The sequence below is a fragment of the Parambassis ranga genome, chromosome 21, assembly GCF_900634625.1.
Source record: "Parambassis ranga chromosome 21, fParRan2.1, whole genome shotgun sequence".
Lineage (NCBI taxonomy): Eukaryota > Metazoa > Chordata > Actinopteri > Ambassidae > Parambassis > Parambassis ranga.
Window position 1 is genome coordinate 3,937,672 of NC_041041.1, and position 22,422 is coordinate 3,960,093.

The 22,422-nt window shown below is 43.4% G+C and overlaps 1 protein-coding gene and 1 non-coding gene across 2 annotated transcripts; both read right to left on the reverse strand.

Moving 5' to 3' along the window:
- Positions 1 to 456: 456 nt before the first annotated feature.
- On the reverse strand, positions 457 to 566 carry trnal-caa (transfer RNA leucine (anticodon CAA)). The gene is made up of 2 exons: positions 529 to 566; positions 457 to 502 (listed from the first exon to the last, which is right to left on the reverse strand). It is a non-coding gene; the product is annotated as a tRNA-Leu (tRNA).
- Positions 567 to 13,434: 12,868 nt separating this feature from the next.
- Positions 13,435 to 14,444, reverse strand: olig1 (oligodendrocyte transcription factor 1). Its single transcript, XM_028394137.1, has one exon. The coding sequence runs from the start codon at positions 14,209 to 14,211 to the stop codon at positions 13,435 to 13,437; it is 777 nt and encodes a 258-aa protein (XP_028249938.1). The 5' UTR covers positions 14,212 to 14,444.
- Positions 14,445 to 22,422: the final 7,978 nt, after the last annotated feature.

A 22,422-nucleotide genomic window follows, 5' to 3' on the forward strand; every position in this document is an offset into this window, starting at 1 on the left:
CCTCATCAGTCCGGCTGCACTGTCCTCTCTGTCGCCTGCAGATTTTGTATTGACAGTAAGAGCTCTCACTCTGATGACTCTTCACCATCATACACATGTACAATAACCACACAATGAGACAAGACAAGCCGTCAGGAGAGTCAGACATCTGCTGCAAACAAGATCTTTTTTGCAACGAAGTGAAGCAGCAGCAGAGTGAAAAAAACACGTAATGTCGTAAGTGCCACAACACTGTTAACACTATGTACAAGATCTCATTTTTAACATTAAATGTTGTAGTTAAAGTGCAGAACATTTCATCTAAATTAGCATAAACAATCATGCTTTACTAAAATAGTTCCCAGCGTCCCGATCAGGTCTCTTGGCCATAGATCTGCTGTCTGTACAAACCTGCCTGTTGTGCATGTTTTTTCTGTGTATAATCTGAAAACTTTGTCCAAAGAAGAACAAAAGTGTTGTCAGAAGTGGGATTTGAACCCACGCCTCCAATTGGAGACCAGAAGTCCCTTAATCAGGAAGGTTTGTCACCTTGAGTCTGGCGCCTTAGACCGCTCGGCCATCCTGACAACTGACAGCTGGGGGAACTTCAATTTAAACCAATTTTCTGATCCTGAGTGTGGACAAATAGACCCTAGGGCTGACTAGCGATGTATCTCGATTACCTAATCCGGGACATGATTCTCTAGCAGTGTTGGCCAAAGGTAGACGTTAACCCTCTGATGTTCACTTGCTGCAGACATGTCAGAAACAACAGTAAATCTCTAGTATATTAGACCATAAATATACTTTACAATAGAGGGAATATTCATAGAGTGGTCACTAGTGGAACAAGGGGGGGGGGGGGGTGACACACATTTAAAGAGACACACACACACACACACACACACACATAATATGCTGCAAGGATGAGTCTGAAGGTAACACAGTCTCTTTATTCTTTCTTTCTCTGTGTTGTCTCTTTCTTTAAACACACACACACACACACACACACACACAGAGGCATCTCTCTTCTGCAGCAGCCTTTTCAATACTCAACTGTCACTGAGACTGTATGGTGACCCGATCTTATTCTGCTGCTAAACACATGCACATACACACACCCTTTGTCTCCGCTCCTTATATAGTCTCTTTAGATGTAAAGCTCTTTGTGTGTTCGTGTGTGTGTGTGTGTGTGTGTGTGTGTGTCAGTAGCGCAGCACAGGGATGCACCCTAACAGTCATTTGTGTTGATCCTGAAGATCTAAAGGAGGATCCACTTTAGTCAGGCGCTGAATGTAAGATCATGCAGCAGGGTTTACATGCAGGAGATTCAATAGTATTGTCTTATTGCATAAGTCAAACCTGTGTGTCTTAAATGTAAACATATCAAATAAATACTAATAGGAAAGAACAGACATCTCTGCAGCCGGTGAGTTATCACATGTATGACAGTGGGGTGGCTGTTTGTTTTTGGGGGTGGCAGCAGATTTGTGTGTGTGTGTGTGTGTAGCACAATGTTTGTACTGTGGGGGTATGCAGACAGATGGCCGGGACACTTGTACGTCTGTGGCTGAACAGTCCCACCATTGTCTGCATCACAGAGAGCGTGGATTGTTGTGGCGGCCCGTCACACTGTAGTGTCTGTAAATCTCTACATGTTCTGAGCACCAGAACTCACTCCGACTCCCGCACAGACGCCTCCCCAACAATCATGATGATTTATCAGCAGACCTGCCAGTGATCATAAAGCCTGTCATCTTAAATATAACCTTATTTTAACCTTGTACTTGGATCAGGCTCATCCAAACAACTTGTTTAAATGCTAAATGTTAGCATCAAAGCAAAAAAACAAACAAAACCTAAGCTAAAGGGGGGTCTTTAGGGAGGTTTCTTCCTGAGGTATGCTTGTTCAATAGTTGTTCATGAGGAAAGGGGGGTGCAGTCATCCCTATTGCTACTTGTAGTGAGGTCACACTAAATTAGGAAATATTAACACATCTTCGCAAGTTTGCATTTTGCATCACTGACTATAATAAATGTGGACGAACCTTCTGTGACATCACCCATGGTGCCTCCTGGCAAACTCCTGGTTGATCCAAATACAGGCAAGAAGAAGGTGGAACACAAGTCCAGTGACATAAGCAGGAAGAATCAGCTCCCGCTTGTCACTCAAAGCAGTCACACAATATACTTATAATGAGGCAGTTGTATTAAAATTCCTCTCAAGATTGACTTACTTTTAGAGCCAGCCCCCTAGAGGCCGATGGGAGAACTGCAGTTTTTGACAATTCCACATTTGTTGCTATTGTTTCTGCTTGTACAAAATGCAGAACAACACATTATATGTGCAGGTCTTAACTTATGTTTTTGCTTTTTCTACGATCTCCTGACTCCCACCTCAGTGATTATAAACAGCAATAGAATCACTCGACTGTTCTTTTATTTCTGCAACTGCATGTCTAACACCTCCAACACAACCCCCACTACAGTGAAATGTTCCTCATGACCCATTTATGCACCAGACTTGGTGTGATTATAATTCTAAAAATAAAAAATGAAATATAAATCATAACTCATAAATGCCCTTCAACTTTTTTTCCTAGTGTGCTTCACCAGGAAAACATGAGGCTGATATTTCAGTTCTTGATACTAGAACAGGTGTATGCATTTGTATCTGAAAATGGCGACCGGCTTTCATGGTTTTCCTTTACTTAAATGTGTAAAAATGTTATGAATTTGTGTGTTTTTAGATGATTTACCTAACCCCTTACACCGTTTTAACCCCTACCTGTAGTTTTTATCTTCATATCTTCCCGTCTGACTGGTCCCACCACACCATCGACCAGATTCTGTGTCATGACGCCATGCTCCCTTTATTGTAGATCTTTCTCTACATAGAAAACAGTGATGTGGTTATTTAAACATACTTTAGTGCCGCACCTCCATCACAACACTTCCTTAACGTCTTGACAGATGTATTATTTCTTAAAACACAATATATAAAGGCTCAGTGTGTTTGCTTATTGAAAAGAAACAGACATGTTGAAAGTGACACCTCATTCTAAAAGTGTACAGATGGGATCCAAAACAAAAGAACTTTGAACCAATTATCATAATCTCTCTCTCTCCCTGCGTTTCCCCTCATGATTAAACATGGGAGAGTTAAATCAGACGATTAGCATGCTGTCAGGGAGAAGTCTAACTGCTGTTGTGTTTCACAGTGTGAGAGACAAAGCGCTGGCCTGCACACCGACAAGCCTCCCCGGCCAGCTACAGTAAACTGGTAAACACACGTCTGTTTGGCTCAGCGGGGGATGACAAACACCCGCCGAGGAGGCTGGAGAGGAGAGGGCGGGAGGAAGCGCAGAGAGACAGAGAGAGAGTGAGCCCGGTTTGACTCTTTGGCTTCTGTGTCTCTTGGCGCCCAACGTCCAGAAATCTGGGGCCAAACAAGTCTTTCTGAAAGGTCCCGGCACGACTGCCAAAAGCGTGTGTGTGTGGGGACAGAAGGAAGCAGGAGGAGGCGGGGTAAAGGGCAGCTTATTTTAGAAGGAGAGATCGGACAGCCGGCTCACCTTCAGTTTGTTGTTGTTTTAATTTTTAAGGTTGTAGCGAAGGAGAGGGTGGAGACCAGGGGAGAAGAGGAAGAGGATGAAATACTGCGGCTCATTTAAAGAGGAAGACTTTGGGCATCAAATATAGTGTTTCAGCAGAAGGTAGTGATGAAGGTTACATAAAATAGATCATATCAGGTGCTGACACACATCGAGGCTGCGTTCTCATAGACTTTCACAGGATTTTGTGCAACATTCGACCTCTAAGCTAAGGCTGCTTGCTGAATTTTGTGGTACAAAGACATATTGACTCAGGCAACACACTGATGGGTCCTATCTGACAGTGGTAGCATACAGCACCATTAGCATGGTGGTGTTCATCCAAGCCAGAGCTGTCCTCTTATTGTGACAGGCAGACTTTCTTTTGGTGACAGCCAGCATGATTTCTAACTTTTCATGCCAAAGCCCAACTGTAAGACCCGCACACATATTCACAACAAAGATACAGATGTTTGAAAACACGTTAATATACTATATAGTAAGAGTAGGTCCCACGGCAACACAAGCCTGGAACTCTTGATAACAGTCTGTGTGAGCTGGATCCATCCAACTCCTTCCTCCTGACATGGATTCCTGTGACTGTACGCCACGTCATGAAAAAGATTTAAGTGTATGTGTAGAGCTATGTTTAAAGCTTCTGGTCTGAATAGGTCTTGTCAGCAAAGTAGCCAAAATATGACGTTATGGGTTGGAGAACGTTTTTTTTAAACCTAAACAAGTGAGGTCTAAAAATGAAAACATCTGGCACCCAGTCTAATGGTCATTTTTCTATATTCACATTTTGTGTATGTTCTATATGGAATCCTTCACAGGAGTGAAACATGTCTCCAGATCTCTGTATACCAACACATACGTACAGTCCCAAAGCCTGTCCGTCTTGCCCTTCCTCTCTGACAATTAGAGGTCACTAGAGTTGACGCGTGTCCACTGAAAGACGCCGCACCTCAGCTCTGGTCGAGGCCGATCTGCCTGGCTGTGAGCCTGCCGTACCGCATTTTTTGCCGTGCCATGTAACCATGCCGACAGGATTGGGCCTGGGTCCAGGAAGACAGTCGGCTCTGGAAGCTGTCAGCAGCAGCTCCGTTTGACAGCATGCAAATGTATGCAAATGAAGAGGTCCAGCCATGACACCTGCACACAGGAGGAATGGACTGTGCCCTTCCCAACAGAGGACTCAGGATGGTGGGTATACACGGCCCAACACACACACACGCACACACTGATCCTTCAAAGCCAATCAGTCGTTGCCTCTGAATGGAGCTTTTTTTATTCCTCAGAATTATGATCCAAAATCCTACACTGTATAAACAGATGTGATTTATGCAACGAGCTGTTTGATGGGGAATCCTAGTCTCAGACGGGTTTTTGATGGTCTACATGAAAAAGAATATGGAGGAAGGATTAAAAAAAACTGATCAACAGCAACGACAAATGCTACAATAAAATACTTACTCTGGAAAGATGCACGTTCACATTCAGAACAAACATCCATTATATCAAAAAAGTATCTGTCTGCCCCCAGTCATTTCTCTTCTTTCAGTGCTCTCTGATAAAGAAAAGATGCACCGATCTTGGATTTGGGCCGGTCAAAGTGGACCAGTGGCATGTTTCTCAGCCACTCATAGCTGGGTTAGCTTAGCTCCTATCCAGGCAAAAAGCCTAATTCTGCGACAACTTGGAGGCAAAAGTCAAATAAACTCAAGTGCATCAGCAGTGTCTGTGTAATGAAGGTGGTTTCACTATGACCACGCTGGGAAGCATGGCCAGCAGCTAATGACATGACACATACAAAGTTGGTACTTTCAAAGGAAGTCAGACTGAGTTCAGACAAAACATCATAAACACGCTGCTATAGGTGTCTGTGTGATGCGTTGAATATCACAGAGTAAACTCTGTGGATGTTTATCAGCGTCACATTCAGTAGAGTTACTGACCTCTACAGCCAACACACACACTGTCCACCTTTTAACTTATGGTGAAGCTCTTTTCAGGGTTTCAGGCTAAAGTCATTCTGCTTTGTTTGTTCCATGTAGCCATGTGATAAAAATGCACGACGCTGCTTGGCCTCTCCTCGTTTCTCTGAAGTGTTTTGACTCCTGAGCTGACCCTGCCGGCTGGTTTTGGCATTCCAGCAGGCTGGAGGAGAGGAGCGGGCGAGCTGTGGGCCCCCAGCAACCCCTGCACACACACACACACACACACACACACACACACACACACACACACACACACACACACACTCTGTCCTTGGGTGGAGGTGTCCAGGGTTTCTGCTGGTCAGCAGAAAGAGAACGGCTGTGTGATGGCACAACAGTCTGTGTATATATGTATGTGTGTGTGTGTGTGTGTGTGTTGAGGGGGGCTGTAGCTGTCAGAGCAGTGTGTGTGTGTGTGTGTGTGTGTGTGTGTGTGTGTGTGTTGAGGGGGGCTGTAGCTGTCAGAGCAGTGTGTGTGTGTGTGTGTGTGTGTGTGTGTGTGTGTGTGTGTGTGTGTGTGTGTGTGTGTGATTTAAAAGTAAAGTCCAGGCAGCCTTTGGGAGGAAGATGAAGTCTAGTGGCTCTGATCCAGACCTTGTTTCATGTAAACTACACACACCCTACCCTTTGAAAATCTCATGTTTATAACATGCACACACACACACACAGACACACACACACACACACTCTCCCCTTTGCCCTTGACTGTCTCTTTTTGGTGTGTGTGTGTGAGCAGATGGACAGGTTCATGGACCCTGAGGGAAGAGACGCGTGTGTGTGTTTCTCCTCACAAAAAACAAACAACACAACAGGACAATTAAAGAATAATTAACACAAATAAAAGTGTGTGCTTCGTAGCAGGGTTGAAACTGCAGCCATAGCAGAGAGGTTGCGGGGTTGCATGCTCACAGCGGACCTCAGTCGATAACAACTTTCATGTGCATGAAGGAATAAGTGCTTAGGTTTCAGGAAGTGATTGATAAGTTGGCAGCCTGAAGTGTAAAGAGATGTGTTTGTGCAGAAAGTGTGAAGTTAATGTTGTGTTTCTGTTAAAGTTGAGACTGAGAACATGTAGAAACATCCACATTCATGGAGTCACATGAGAAGAAGAAGGAGGAAGAGGAGGAGGAGGAGGAGGAGAGGCCTTAAGAAAAGCCTGCAGCTTTTTATATTATTGCCTTAAAGTCAAAATAAAAAAACAACTATCAGAAACCAAAATTCTCTCAAAAATAATTTTAACAGAAGTTTGTTGACACTGATTGACACATTTTTTAGCTGATGGCCTTCAGTCCAGATTGGCTCATCATAGGAAAGATTTTGAGGAATTTCTGATTCTAAAAAATACCAACTGAATATTTTTTGTAATTGTCTGCCTAAAGACACAAATATCAATTATTTAACATTTGAACCTGTTAGAAGAGAGAATAAAGTGTCTGGCCAGACTGGAGTTACAGTGCTGCTTCAAGCTAACTTTAAAATACGGCTGATATTAGCAAACATGGGGCAAATTGTCTCACTACTTGAGTTTATGCAGTAATAGACACAGAGAATCTGCAGGTTAGTGGTCGTTCAATTTGTGATTGTTTTTTTGAAAGAACAAAGAAAAAACTCACAGGAGAAGAAATGATCAGGAATTACACAAGAAAAACAAGAAATGGCCGCACAGCACCTGACGTGATGGAGGGAGGTGAAGTTGGCCAATTTATATTCAAGTTAGCTAAATTTAATTTGGAATATTAATTAAACGGAAGTGTTCTTGTTTTATTTATGTCAAATATTACTCCACATGGTGTGACAACTTACCCGCGAATGGGGCAGCATGTCACATATGTGCACTGAATAGAGATATCGAAACAAAATGAATACAAAGTTTGTGCCAAAGACTTTGTTCTTTCATTTGGTATTTTTTAACAATCTGATTAACTAATTTTAAGATATATAAAAGAGTGTAAAAACAAGCCCCGGTCTCCCCTAATATAAGGCAACACTGTGGGGTAAAAGCTCTGGTTGATAGAATTCTTATCAAATCTTCTTGAACAACGGGACGGTCACTCAAGGGTTTGAAGCTAATTTTCTATATTTTTTTTATTTTTCTGCAGAGAAAAAAAAACAAAAACACTACAGAATGCAAAAAAAAAATCTATGTCATTAAACAAATCTGTTTTTGTCTACTAATTATTCTATAAACAGGCCAAAGGACAAATATTTGAACCAGCAGCCATCGTTAGTGGGTCACTGTTTTTTAGTTTGAGCTCGTCAGTGTGAAGACGTGAACGGAGAATCCTCCTCTGCATCTCGTCTCTGCGCTCTGTCTTCATGATTGATGACTCCGCACACACTCAGTGTTTGCCTTCCTCACACCACTCGTATAGACAAGATATTTATAGGTTTGCTGAGCACTTAAATTTGAGGAGACGCTCTTATTCTCTTAATAGCCCAAATATAAATAATTGAGACTAATTAAGTGAATTTTGAATAATTGCATTTTAATTAAAAGTATTTATTTATTTTTATTTTATTATTATTTTAGATATAAAAGTCATGAAACAATGTGAAAATGTTGAGATAGAGTGTGCAGGGGGACAAAAATCTTAATATTTCATATGTCTGACTCCAGCTGGCCCCGGGTCCTAATCTGGGCCATGTTCACTCATGCAGGAGTAACAGTGAAAAACTAACCCGTCTCTGGGAGCACAATGGCGCCCCCACCCCCTTTGCCCCTCAGACTCCCCACATAGACGGCGCTGTCTGACAAGCCCGCCTGCCAAACAACTCAATTAAGCAGAAAAGGAGGCAAAAGGAGAAGCCCAAACAGAGGAGCGAGAGAAAGGCCGGGAAGAAAGAGGACAGGAAAACAGAGGAGGCAGAGGGCTGGTGGCTGTCAGGCCTCGTCCTCAGGCGGCCGGTGTTTGGGGCGAGGAGCGACAAAAAAAAAAAAAAAAACACAAAACAAGAAGAAAAGAGGACTGATCTGTGATGTGTTAACGGGAATTCCTGCTTCCAAGGCCACCGAAGGTTCAGAGGGCAAAGTGAGGGCCACGGGTTCATTACCACAATGACACACACATCTGAAGCCCCACGGGGTGATGTTACATCTCAGAACTGCTCATGTTTCTCTTTTATGAAGATTTTTTTTTTATTCTTAAGCTCCTTTAATTTAATTTTTCTTGCAGCTTGTGTGACTGATCCACAGACATGAAGATTTCATTGTTAAAATAAAAACAAGTCTCATGTGCAAAGAAAACAACTTAAATAGAAACCTCCTAAATTCTTACATTTGAGCATGCAGGTTAAAGATTATGTGCATAAACCTCACATTGATGGTGTCAAAGATAACACTGGTGTCTCTGTGGAGTTAAAACACCATCATACGTTAGTGGCCGCTTTTACATTCCTATAGACGCAGTATGTTGAAGCCATGTGTTGATTCATAACACAAGTTAACCCACTTTTTATTGAAGTGACAGAAAGTCCATCCATCCACTCTCTAAACCCGCTTCGTCCTGTACTACATGGTTACCCGTGACAGATAATTAAAATCTAAATAGATGCAAAAACATGCAGAAAGCCAGCTAAGTCTACGTTTTAGACAGATACATACTTTATTCATCCCAAACTGGGAAGTTTCACAAAGGTGTAAAGTGATGAACAGAGCTGCGTTCACACACATCAGGCAAAAAGTATGTGAGGATCCTGTGGGACAGTCACCATATGCAGCATGTTGGTTTTTCACAAATTAAATTCTTTAAATACAAACTGCAGTTTTTGTTTTTGTCTGGTTTTGTGATAGAAACCTCAGACAATACTGCAAAAAAACTTGTTTCTGATGTGGCACCTGATTCAAAATCAGTATCATTGATAAGATATTTTGTGAGGTGGATTGCTGACACTGCCCTATATTAAAATAAGAATCTTTGACTCCATTATTTTAGACTTTATGATGCACAAAAGCAGCTTTTATTGCAGTGTCCAAGTGGAAATATGGGATAAAGTGTGAGAGTCCTCTTGTTCTTCTCTAAAAGAAAGTTACATTTTTTTCGATTTTGATTATTTAATGAAATATTTATGTTATTTATTATTACACATATTCCACTGTGCTACTGGAAGAGGGAGCGTAGTCAAAATTATCAAAGGATATATTGATTATGTGGCCACCTGCACTTTAAGTCATATCAGCAAAGCTGTGGAGGTGATTTCAGGTTTTGTAAGGACTGTGACCACACACCATCTCAGCCCGTCTTTTAGACGGCCCGTTGGGGTAATGAGGTGACGGTTGATGGTGGCCTGTAAAGTTGTAATGAGGGCCGCGGTGTGAATAGGACAGAGGGCTGGAATGGGTGGGAGAGAACACGATGCTTAATGAGCGGGCCGGCGAGCTCAGCAGTAACCCTGTTGTATCGGCTGGGTCTGAGAAAGAAGGGGTGACAGAGAGGATCGGGGAATTTTGGGGTGGGACAGCACAGGAGGGCCCAATGTTATTTAAGGAGGGAATGAATAAAAGCTGGGTTAGAAAGTAAATGGGGGTCCTGACCAGCCCCTGTGCTCCTCTCATTGTGGAGATGAAATTTATGGCTCAGGACTTCCTAAGCCAAGGACTCCCCACGTTGACTGGTTAAGTGCTATGAAACAGTATGACAAAGGCTGCGGGCAAACAGCACTCTGACATGAGAGGCTGCAAGAGAGGGGACAGTAGAAGACAATGTCCCCGTTAGAGAGACATAAAGTGAGGTTAGAAGCAACATGGGTGCATTTGTGACACTAAAAAACATCCAGAATCTTCCTTTTAAGAGCTGTGACGTCAGGTCAGCTGTTAAAATAAGGAAATATACTGTAAAACCCTCTCAGCTTGAACGCCCACATCACAGCAGGACACAGCGACGCTGCTACAGGACGAGCTGACCTCAGCTGTGTGGGGCCCTAAACACAGAGATGGCAGGATGGAGACAGATTTTCAGCCAGTCTGAATCTGGACCTGCAGGGTGGCAGGACGCATGTGGAAAAGTCCAACAGGACCACTATAGTTAGCAAACTTAGCTTAGCAACAGAAGCAGAAATGAGTGTTTCCTGGGGCCAAGTCAAACAAAACATGTGCCCCGGATGTATACGAATCTAATATTTAACAGCATTTAAAGCTCCCTGGAAATGTTTTTGATATAATTTGCATGTCAAGTTAATCTTTTTCTTGATTGTCTCATATTATTTTTAAATAATTTATCTGTATTTACTGAAAGAAAGACGCACATTTGTGTTCAAAAAGGGCAAAACACTCACTTTTACACGTCATGAAAGACTATAATTATAGTTTTTTGTATGCAAATATTTTTAAAAAAGCTACTTTTTTCCAGAAGGTGGTTTTGTATGTTAAAAAAAATCTTCAAAGTTGTCCTGGAGGGTCAGAGAAATCTTTAAAAACAAAAGATTAATTTCAAAGAAATCAAGAAAAAGAAGAATGTGTGAATGTGCTATGCCTCTAAGTGTAGTAAGAAGTAAGACGTGTGTGTGTGTGTGTGTGTGTGTGTGTGTGTGTGTGTGTGTGTGTATTGTCTTACGTGCTCTCCTCGCCCCATTGAACAACAGTGATGAAATGGAGATGAGTTAAAGTGCTAACACAAAGACTGACCAGACCCCTGCGTCGCTGCAACAATGAAACCACCAAACACAAGAAAGTGAGAGGCTCTTGGAGGAACAGAGAGAAAGAGCAAAGAATGAGAGAGAGAGGGGGGAGAGAAGGAGAAGAAGAAGAAGAAGAAGAAGAAGGAGGAGGAGGAGGGCCGGACCATCCTGAGAGCAGGAGGCAATGGATGGTGGGCAAAGGTATCAGAATGGAGAGCGACCCAGAGAAAATAGCAAGGTAGCTAATCCCTGCTGAGACATAAAGCAGCTATATGTAAATGAAAGACGTGAAGTTTGGCCATCTTACTTTGATCTATGAATCAAGCGCTCCCCCCTTGCCTCCCCCCTCCTTCACTCTCACCCTCTTCTCCTTCCTCATTTTTTTCCTTGTAAGAAAATCAAGCCTTATTTAGCTTAATCTCACTTAATAGCATCCAGCTCCTCCTTTGTCCCCCCTGATGCTAACAGATTCTCCTCCTTTCACTCGGCACTATTCACATATCTACCCTCCATAATCCTCTTATTCTGGGGTAGCAATTATTTTGAGTATTTTATCAGCATTATGATTATGATTATTTTCATTATTATTATTCATGCAGGCGGTGCTAAGGGCCAGGTTGCGGCTGAGAATATCCTCCCCTGCACCAGCGCCCCTCATTCTCTCTCAGAAAGAGGCTGCCTGCTTTCTTCCAGAGGGGTGGCGAGTTTGCAGGAGTGAACTCCATTCAGCCCGACACATTTTCTGGGCGTTTGAACATATTGTGGAGTGAGTGTAATGAGTAGCACCAAATCACCCGTCCCGGCTCCTTAACACAGAGAAACATCAAGAATTTGAGGACAGAGGAGGCGAGAGGGGGCTAATAATCAAAAGGCCTTCTTTCTGTGGAGCAGTAATTACACGGGCGGGTTTTGATCTTTTGCTTGTTGGGGAGCAGTGAATGGGTGAAGAGATGAGGACTGTTTCACTATTTCGGGGTTGGAGGGTGGATGATGAGCTTTTCAGCCTGAGATCACATCAGCATTTGAAGTATGGCTGAAATTATAGTAGCAAAGGTCCGAGGAACTTGATTTCTTACTCAGAGGTTTCTGAACTCTTTGACATGAGACACTCACAGTTTAGGGTTTGAATTTAAAGAGAAGTAAGAGAAAAATGTGTAAAAGATTTTAACATTTAGTCATCAGCTAAATTGAAAAAAACTGTGGCCTCTAAGATTTAAGTATTGGTCACAGAGTCAGACTGAGGAAAGACATGTGGTCACTAGGTTACTGTAAACATTCAAGAGCTTGAAGCAGAGTCCCTTATTTTGCTTCTGGTGAAGCTGCTAGGACAGAACTCAGTCCAGGTCCAGTTGTCCTGCTCGAAGCTCTAGAATAAAAAAATGACTGAGAATCTTCACTGACAAACGTTACTGCACTTGTGAAACTTGAAGCATCCCTGAAGCAACTCTCCAAAGCTGCGTCCTCCAAAGGACACATTTCCAAGGTTCCTTGAAACCTTCTTTAACAAAGGATGCATCAGGTGCAGTGTTCACTGTCCAACACATCCCAAGATTCAGTGCACGCTGCTGATGGTTGGATTCTACTTCTACAATAGAACACAGCAGAATCCAAAAAACTAAACTCTGTGAGGTTGGTAATATCGACACCGGGTTGCTAGGCAACAGGAGCAGTGTGTCTTTACAAACAGGAAGTCTCCCACAGATCAGGTAGTCCCAATAAAAAAATGAGTGCTGGTGCAACTTTTGAGGGCGGCGCCTGATGTCTTTGAAGCACACACACACACACACACACTCCCTTGAAGGAAGCAGCTCCTGAACAGGGACACAGCTGACAAGTGTGAAATCAGTGATCTAACAGAGGCGGAGATGATGTGGAACGCTCCCCACGCAATTAAAAACACTGAGAGACACACATACTTAGCATTAAGTGTTATAGAGTAAATGAAGTTCAAGATGTCCAAAAGGTTTTAACAGGCTGCAAATATTAAATATTTTATTTCTTCTTTATAGAAACTCTGTCACCAACTATCATTCAACAATCCAGTCATTAATGCAACTAGTTAAATGTTTCTCTGTGACATATCCCAGCTCACAACCAAAGAGTTATTATTAGCTTGAGAATTAACCAAACACTACATTATTTAAAAAGATAAGAATCAGTAGTAAAATATTATAAACATGTTAAAATGTTAGAAAAATATCAATCCATATAAAAAAAACTGTTGCATACAGTCATCGAGTCCGATGTCAGTGTCACTTTGGGAATCTGGGAGCTGGAGTGGAGTGGTTAAATCTTGGCAGTCTGCAGACGCCGCAGGGGCACAGGGGCCCTGCTGAGGCCCCTGCTGAGCTCCACTGCACCGGGGCCAGAGAGGCCTCCATGGGGCCCGGAGAGAGCAGAGGACATTTGGCTGCCACAGAGGACGGTGAAGAAGAAGATGAAGGGGAAGAAGAAGAAGCTGCTGAGGAGAGGAGGGATTCCTGGGTGAGGAGGAACTGACCAGGCCCGGAGATGAGGGGCCAGCCTCCAGCAAGCAGCAGCCGGGGGACTGGTCCTGTGTTCACCCCCATCCCGACGCTCACCTCCCCCAGCAGCCGGCGCATCTCCTGCAGAGATGAGCCCAGGAGGAGGATGTAGTTCCTGGCTAAAACCAGGGTGGAGATCTTGGAGAGTCTACGTCCTGGAGGAGCACCAGGCTGGTGGGAGTGAGAGGCTGCAGATGAAGGCGAGGAGGCATAGGGCACCATGACCTCCCTCAGGGCATCCATGGCAATGTTCAAGTCCTGCATCCGCTTCCTCTCCCTGCTGTTGATCTTCCTCCTCAGCTCCTGCTGCTCCTCTGGGCTCAGCTCCCTCTGAGGTTTGGATGACCTCTGCCCGCTTTGGAGGGCAAGCATGGGTGCAGAACTCAGACGAGAGCTCAGGTTGAACCCTGGAGGGCAATGGGATAAGTCCTGCACAGACCCGGGACCACAGAGTGGCAGAGACTGCTCCTGGGCCCTGATAACCGGATTTGACAGAGCGTTCATCGTCCCCTCAGAGAGATCAGAGTGTGACAGACTTAATAAAAAATCACGTCTAGCAGCTGAAGCAAAAATCCACAAAATCTAAAATCAGATCTTCCTCTCCTCCACCTGGTGATCTCCCCTCTGTCTGCAGAAAGCTGCAAGCTGCCATCCAGCACAATGACAGTTTGTACTTTTGGCTTCAGGGGTGTCTGGCTCAACAGGAGTGAGTAAACGAGAGTGTCCTGAAGTGGCAGATTTTATCTCATTTCCACAGCTGTGTGTGCTGAGAATGACAGCTCACACTGTGGAGAACGGAGCTAAAAGCTCCCCTCACATGCCCCCACCTCAGCTCCACTCCTCCCCAACACATGACGGGCTCTTTAGACAGACATGTCTCTAGTAGAGACGGTGACCCAAAGATCACTGGCACATTCCCATCAGTGCTGAATTAAGATCAAGATCAAGATCTTTAAACACCACGAAGCACAACACTCAGATAAAATGTGTGATTAACCGTTTGTATGGGCGTTTGTATAAATGTTCAATGTGGAATCAGCATTCAAATTGGTTAAACTCCTTACTTTACTTCCATCAGTAATGATTGGACCATGTTTGGAGCCAGCAGCCCCAAGACTGTGGATTAAACTACAGTTTTTAAAACTTCATTTCTCAGCCCTGGAGGTTGCGGTCTTCTCAAAATATAACACTCGGTTTACAGCAGCTGAAAATGAACATGAGGAAATGGTCGGCATGGCAGCAGCATGAGAGTCAACACAGGAGCCTAAATTGATCTCATAATCTGAGATGATGCCTACCTCTCAGGGTCCACGCCCTTAATTATGCCAAACCATTGCTTTCATATAACTACAATAAGAAAGTTGTGAGTCGTCAGCAAAGAATAAATTATCACCAGGCTGTAAACATGTTCAGGTCTGCTGATAATTTGGACATTTAACGTCTATTAGAATTGACTTACTTCAAGTCACTTTTGGAGGCTTTTTTTGCAGTCTTAGCTTCATTTCTCTTCTCTGCTCACCAGCATGAGCAACATTATTTTAATGATCTCTTTGTGTTTAAGTGAAAGCACAAACAACAAAAAGCTTAATGGAATTTAGCACTAAAGCCATTTAACAACTTGGAAGCTATTAAAATCAAGTGACAGAGAGCAGGTATTAGCACTATTAGCGAGGGTATTAATTGTGTCAGAGAACAGTTTTGGCAAACAGTGAATGTTCACATCATTGTGTGTGGGGAGTTAATTGATGGTGTTGAGGTGGAGGTTATTGTTGTTGAGCTCTGAGCGGCTGGCAGAGAGCTGGGCAGCGTTCCAGACAGCCACACAACAGGCCAATTGACTCTGACCACAGGTGAAGCTGGCTAGGGGCACCGAGCAAGGCTGGAAACCTCAAATGTGCCATTCATGAGCCACAAAAAAAGACCTCAGCATCACCCCGTGGCACAGTGAGCCTGGCCGACCCTCCTCCACCTCCTCCTCCTCCTTCTCCTTGTAAAGCCCATCTGAGGGGGAAGAAGAGAAGGACAGCACCGTCGCAAACAGAAAGCAAGTTGTTTATGGCGACAGCAGAAGGAGAGGCAGAGGAGGAAGACCCTTTCTTTCTTCCCAGCCGCTCCTCTCTTGTTGCTCAAGATGTGCGTGGAGGCGCTTCCCTTCCCCACCCGTGGGGTACGGTGGCGTCCGGCTGGTGCTGTGATTGAAGCTGAATGGACGGCTGCAGACGGACAGGAAAGAGAGGGCTTCATGAAAAGGGCCAGGCGGATGGCCCTCGCACCTGCAGGAGAACAGAGTGCAGGCAGCCAGGATGAATGTGTGTGTGTGTGTGCATGTGTGTGTGTGTGTGTGTGTGTGAATCCTTGCAAGCTCATTTTGCTTTCTAGTGCCTGCCTAACAATGAGCGGTAATACACCGAGTAATGAAAGAAAACAAGCTGTGATGGTTTTGACTGTATTTTGGGATCGTTTCTGTGTCAAGAGGAAGAAAAAAGGACACCTGCAAGGAGCCACACATACAGAAGTCAGAAAGAAAGAAGCTGGTGTCTACCAGAACAGCGCACCTCCCCCGCCACTTACAAGGGAAAAGAAAAGTGAGCTTGATTTGGGGCTGCAGCCCAGCATATCCGCCTCCCAGCTTCCAGGCTCCCTTTTGATGAGGCTGGACCAGGGCAGGAGCACCGGTGGCTTCAGGGCAGGGGGAAGACTAGTGTCTTTATGGTGGAAGGAGTACTATCCATCTGTGCAAGGCCGTCCAATAGGGGGTCTGCACCTGGGAGCTAAATGCCTCTTCTGTGTGGAGCCATTTCCTGCGGCTGACAGACAGGAAGACACCTCGGCCAAACTCCTGCATCGATTTATCCTCCTGATACAGGAGGGAAAATACACCCAAAGTGATACCACCGAAAAAAAGAAGATTCCTTTCATTTGTAAAATAAAGTACATACAGGACTTAATATACATAAGTTTGATTCATTTATTTTCTTTTACTTTGAATTTAATTTAATTTTTATGGAACATAGTGGGAAAATTGTGAAAAAGTTTAAAAAAAAACACAAAAACAAATCAAGAAACCATCGCACTACTGATTTTTTTTCTTTTTCAAGTATATATTTTTAAAGAAATCCAGTGCAAAGCTATGTGGTGTCCTTTCTCAGGTCTGAGAAATGAAGCCAACAAAGTGCCAAAAACTGCAGTTCCTCTGATGGCCACATGAGGGTGTCTTAAAAATGGAATCATACACAACGACATGTCCGTGTACATCCTATACATGCTAAAAGTGCTAACACCTGTTCTCTGTTACAAATGCTTGCTGCCAAGTTGGTCCCTAAAATGTATTAAACTTTTTTTAATTAAAAATAAAACAACAAATAAAAAAATGAAATGGTGCAGTTCCTCGACTCTTACCAAAGGACTTCCATGTTTAAACTGTTTAATTAAGGACTTAAAGTCACGAGGCTACAGATTACGAACTGTCTGCTAAAGTGGCTCAAGCTTTACCCAGGCTCCACCTCTTTGCCTGTATTTGGATTAACCAGGAATTAGGAGTCAGGAGCCACTAAAGTGTTGACAGATAAAGCCTGTTACATGATCAGACCTAAATCACAGAGGGGTTCAGTCTGGGCCTAAAAAATTATTCTGTCACGACCTGGAAACAATGCATGATTTTTTCGCTGCATGCAGTGGCCTGTTCACATAGTTTAATGCCCCCCTGTGGTCATGTGATGATGTGCATGTTTATGCAGCCTCACCTTTAGTGCTAACCATTGGTAAACTTGCGATATTTTGTAATATTTAAGTAACCAAGGGCCTGTATCACTGATATATTTTATTGCTGAGACATTAATACATCACCAGTAAATTTATCCTTTATTTTGAGAAGAAAACCAAAAACTAAAAGTAAGGACTCATCACTTTGGACCTCCCACAGGGTTTAACACTTTCTTAAAAGATCAGATCAGGAATTTAGGCTCTATTGGCTCAATAATTGAGTACAAATTGGTGTAATTATAAGTCCACCTCACCATAGACACATTTACAAAGCCACGCCGTCTTGACTTAATGGAGTCAAATTTACATCAGGTGTCTGATTGAGCTCTTTTGTTGGCCGTTGATGTGTTTGTTGCGTCGGTGGGAGGGTTGTGATTCTGATAACGTCTGAAGGAGGCTTTGCAGTTCCTTAAATTGGCACAATTAGACATCGCATTTTGTGTGTTTGTCACTGACCGACATGTGTGTGGGGAGAAAAAAGTGAAAGAAGCAGTTTAATTACAGCTCTTAATGTCAGGATAAGTGGGTTTAGATCATTGCTTATAGTGAAAACACTGATATAAAATGACAAAATGTCTCTAAATTTGGATTCTCTCTGCATATTTCCACCAGTATTCGTTCCTTATTCATGCACATTAAGGGTTTTCCACAGTCAAACCAGGGCGTGCACCTGCTATCTGCTAACTGTCTTCTGTTGAGAATGTGCAAAAAGACTCTAATGAGAAATTAACAGTTGCCAGTGACTGATTTCCTCCATGTGTCCCCGCGGACAAACAGGTGCAGCGGCAGCAACAATGGAAAATATAACAGAGCCGGACTTTTTCAAAGCAGAGAGACGGAGGACACACTCGGTCTATTCGCCCTAACTCCTGCTCTGTGAGGCCTCGCCAAAGACATGAGAAGATTACAAGCTGTTAATAAGGTGGAACCAATCGGCTGAAGGTCTGCTTTTGTCCTTCCCAGCATGCTTTGTGAGTAGCGGCCTGGGATAGTCGGCATTTGGTGCTGATCATAGTGTGGTGGGGATAATGGCTGTGGGAGGGGTGTAAGGTTTTTAGCCCCTGAGCCCTTTGTGAAAGAGAGCCTAAATGCTTCACTCTCAATAGCTGCACACGCTCAGTTGGTCACGGTTGTTTAAATACAGATGGACTTTCATAATTCACATTTCTAACTACTCCACTGACACTTAATGTAGTGAGTGGATGTGCTGTTAACTCAACTTTTCAGGATATTCTTGAAATTTGTATCTGATTTTGTTAACAGGAGTCAAATTAAAGCACTTTAACTTTTTGTTGTGGTCATTTAAAATCAGTCCAAACGCAGCCGTACTCACCCACCGTCTATTGTTACGGCAGATGTTCTGCTCTGAAACAATGCCACCAGGGATTTGTAGGGTGTCTGCTAATAGGAGGGCGCTAGTTAACCCCCACAAAGTATCCTTAAAAACCCCCAATCCTATTTAACCGTGACAATGATGGATTCACGGATCCTAAAGTTCCACAGGAATCTCAAACACAGAGCTGCTTCGACGAGTGATCGAGGGGTTCCTTTTTTTATTAGCAGTAGAAGGCCAAGGGAGGGTTTTCAGAGGTTATCCCCGTCTGTATGGAGGGCGGTGCAGCAATACCAAAGTCACTGTTAAAGTGAAAGCTGATAGCAGTATGATGGATGAGGATACAAGAAATGAGATTTCCTGAAGTTCAAAAAGGGAGGAGAAGAGGGGAAGGCAGGGAGTGTGCATCCACCAAAAGGTTGCCCTTAGCGAGCCACTGATAGAAATGTATTCAGTATTTAACCCACAGTGACAAGAAACACAACAATCACACAACTTTAAATCATCAATCTTATTTGAAATGGAAAAAAAAAACACAAAATGTACCAACATTGAAGTGTGATGGTCCCTGGATGCCTCCCTTTTGGAGATGTTTCATGCTCAGCCGGCCAGCACGGGGCAGGACCAGGACACGGTGCAGGGATCACATCTCCCAGCTGACCGGGGAGTGCCACAGGAAGAGCTGGAGGAACTGGAGGAGAAGGTGTCTCGGTGCTTTGATAGCTCCTGTTTGACCTACAGAGACAGGAAAATGGGGGATCAATCTTTGGATCAATGGAAACTTTGTTCACAAGAAAACCTTGTTTCAGAGTTCAGAAACCAGAACCTGCCAGATTTAACCCTCAAAACGTAAAGTTTGTGGCACTTTTGTGGGATGATTTCTGGCTTCACCACAGTCACACCACCCTGAGATGTTTTAATAACTACAACCACTAATTTGTCAAGTTACTGAAGCCTGCTATCATGTTGCTCTGCAACATATGTCAGCCTCCGAGTTGTTGCTTCCCTGGGGTTTCATAAATCAAATTAGCACCACACTCAGAAGTGCTGTCATCAGATTCACACATCAACTGCACAGGAATAAAGTCAGATATTACACACGTTTTAACCATTTCATTGACAGAATGTGGTGCATCAGTCACTCTCAGCAGCTCAGTGGGAGGCCTGTCCAGAGTTTGGGCAACATCTGTGATAAACATGCCGCAGTTTGATCAGAGTAGAGGCTGAATGGAGAAGGGAAAGTGGCCGCTTCACTCTGATCTCTTAGAGGGGATTTTAATGTGCTGAGAGTCTGTGAGGAGCAGGAGCACAGTAGGAGGTGAATGAGCCGAGGAGGAGGAGGAGGAGGAGGTTGTGAGGCACAGAGGAGAGATTCTGAGCCGTCTCATTGAGAAGAAGAGGGGAGGGGTTAACGCTGTGAGTGTGTGTGTGTGTGTGATACAGGGCTGACAGATGTGTCCATCAATGCCTGAAAGAATCATCTTACGTCCACTGCATCCATCTGCCAGTGTAGCATGGGGAGGATTCGTAAAATCTGAATTTGTCACCTACGTCTGCAGGTTAGGTTTTCATCATTTCAGTCATTTTAATGATCTTTCATTAATATTTTTGATGGTTTCATTCATTAAAAACACACCAGAATATTTTAGTGTCCTGCTGCCAACAAAGTTGATTCAAATAAATTCATTTACAAGAAATAAAAAATGACTTTCACATATAATCGCATTTGAGAAGTGTCTCTTTTATCGATTTAGACGCTTCTTTCTCTTTCCTATTATTCTGTTTTTAATTATTTGTGAGTTCTCGTACTTCTACTAGAACTCCTTACTTGGCTCATCTTCATACAATGACCTGAAAAACTCCTTTAACCAAATAACTGGCTGTTTCACACTAAAACAAATATGAAATGGTTCCAAGATGAACATAAGACATTAAAAAATGATTCGATTTTAATGACAAAAAAACATCTGAAGTTATTTATCTTTGATGCTAAAACAGGAATAAATCACAGAGTCTATAATATATAGAAACTCTTTCTTTGTGTGTGTGTGCAGCACTTAAGTGTCTCTGTCCAAGAGACAAACGCGAGCGTGACATGGTGAAGTAACCATATGGGACATATAACGGTGCCACAACACACACACATCAAAGTCACACAATACAAGAGTGAGATGTGTTTCTGTGTGTAAAGACAAATGGAATGCAGCCCGGTATCACAGATTGTAGAAAAGGCCGCGTTCTGGATCACAGAGTTTGCTGTGAAACACAGAACGTCGGTACTTTATTATGCATACAGCATCATAATCATGGACCTTGAAATGTGACCCTCTTGCTCTTATTGTGGATAAAACAGCTGGTGCCATTTTTTGCCAGAGACATAATAAAATGCTGCGTGGCAGGCTAATGGTCATGTGAGGTATCGTCTGCTGCACAGTGACCAGATGAGTTAAACATCCTAATAAGGGTATGCCATTTGTTTGGTCGTATGGACATGGGAGAGTAGCCATAGTTTCACAATAAAAGCACAAACAATGTTGGGCCAAAACACCTTAAAGACAGGGCAAGACAGGGCAGGGCAGAAATAACCGAGATGTCGTGGTGCTGAGAAAATGAAGCCCATTCATGGCCTCTGGGTGGCCGCCTCCAAAAACTGAGTCAGTCCCTACAGATAGATTGATAAGTTCAACTTTTTTTGAGTGACAGATGGACATTGCGAACTTCAATGCTGGTGTTTTGGAGCCTCAAATCCTGACACTGCCCACCGATCTCAGCTCTACTTTGCGTGTATTTGTATTAACCAGGAGTTTAGGTGGCAACATGGCAACAGCCTGAGCCTCCCACGAGTTCTCAAAACTACAGTATAGACTGTATATAAAGTTACCGTAAAACTTCAAATAATTATAAGCCGGGTCTGATTTTCTCATAAGGTAAGGAGCAAATATATAACTATAAATATAACATAAAAAACAACAACACGTTGTCATGGAGACACATAAACAAGGCTAAAGAAATGTACGATGACACTAATGATGGAAGGGATGTGGAGAAATTTTCAGCTAGTTCTGGATGGCTTGTTCACCAGAATAATTAAAGGCCTGCCCCAAATATAAGCAGAGACAATTTTGCGATTTATGCAAATAAAGGCCCGGGCTATTATTTGAAGTTTTATGGTAGACACCATGACAGCTCCCCAAAAGTGAAGCCCAAATACATGGACTATGGCTGCAGTATGGGTCATGAACACCACCTCCTCTTATGTTAGTGGATGGGACACGGACCCAACTCAAAGTAGCTCAATAGACACAGGACGTCCATAATGAGGGCTAATTTGTTTCGAAATCTGATGCTTATGTATTTTTATATATGTCTCAGATTGGGGGGGCAGGTGCACACAGCACGCTGCCATTTAGGATCCCCGCATTCAGAGTGCTGTCCACCCACTAGACAACTGGCCCCCATCACTCCCCTCTGAGACCTCGGTGCTCCTGTGATGGTTGATTCATGTCCCGGTCCTGCGCTCCTCAGATTCACTTTGATGTTTAATCCCATCCTGACTGTGTCCTCCTTCAGCCCATGGAGCCGCTCGGCCAGTCATGAATATCCAAAGGTCTGCTTACTTG

Coding starts and splice junctions, on each gene's coding strand:
- olig1 (XM_028394137.1), bottom strand. CDS start 14,211: ATGAACGCTCTGTCAAATCCGGTTATCAGGGCCCAGGAGCAGTCTCTG.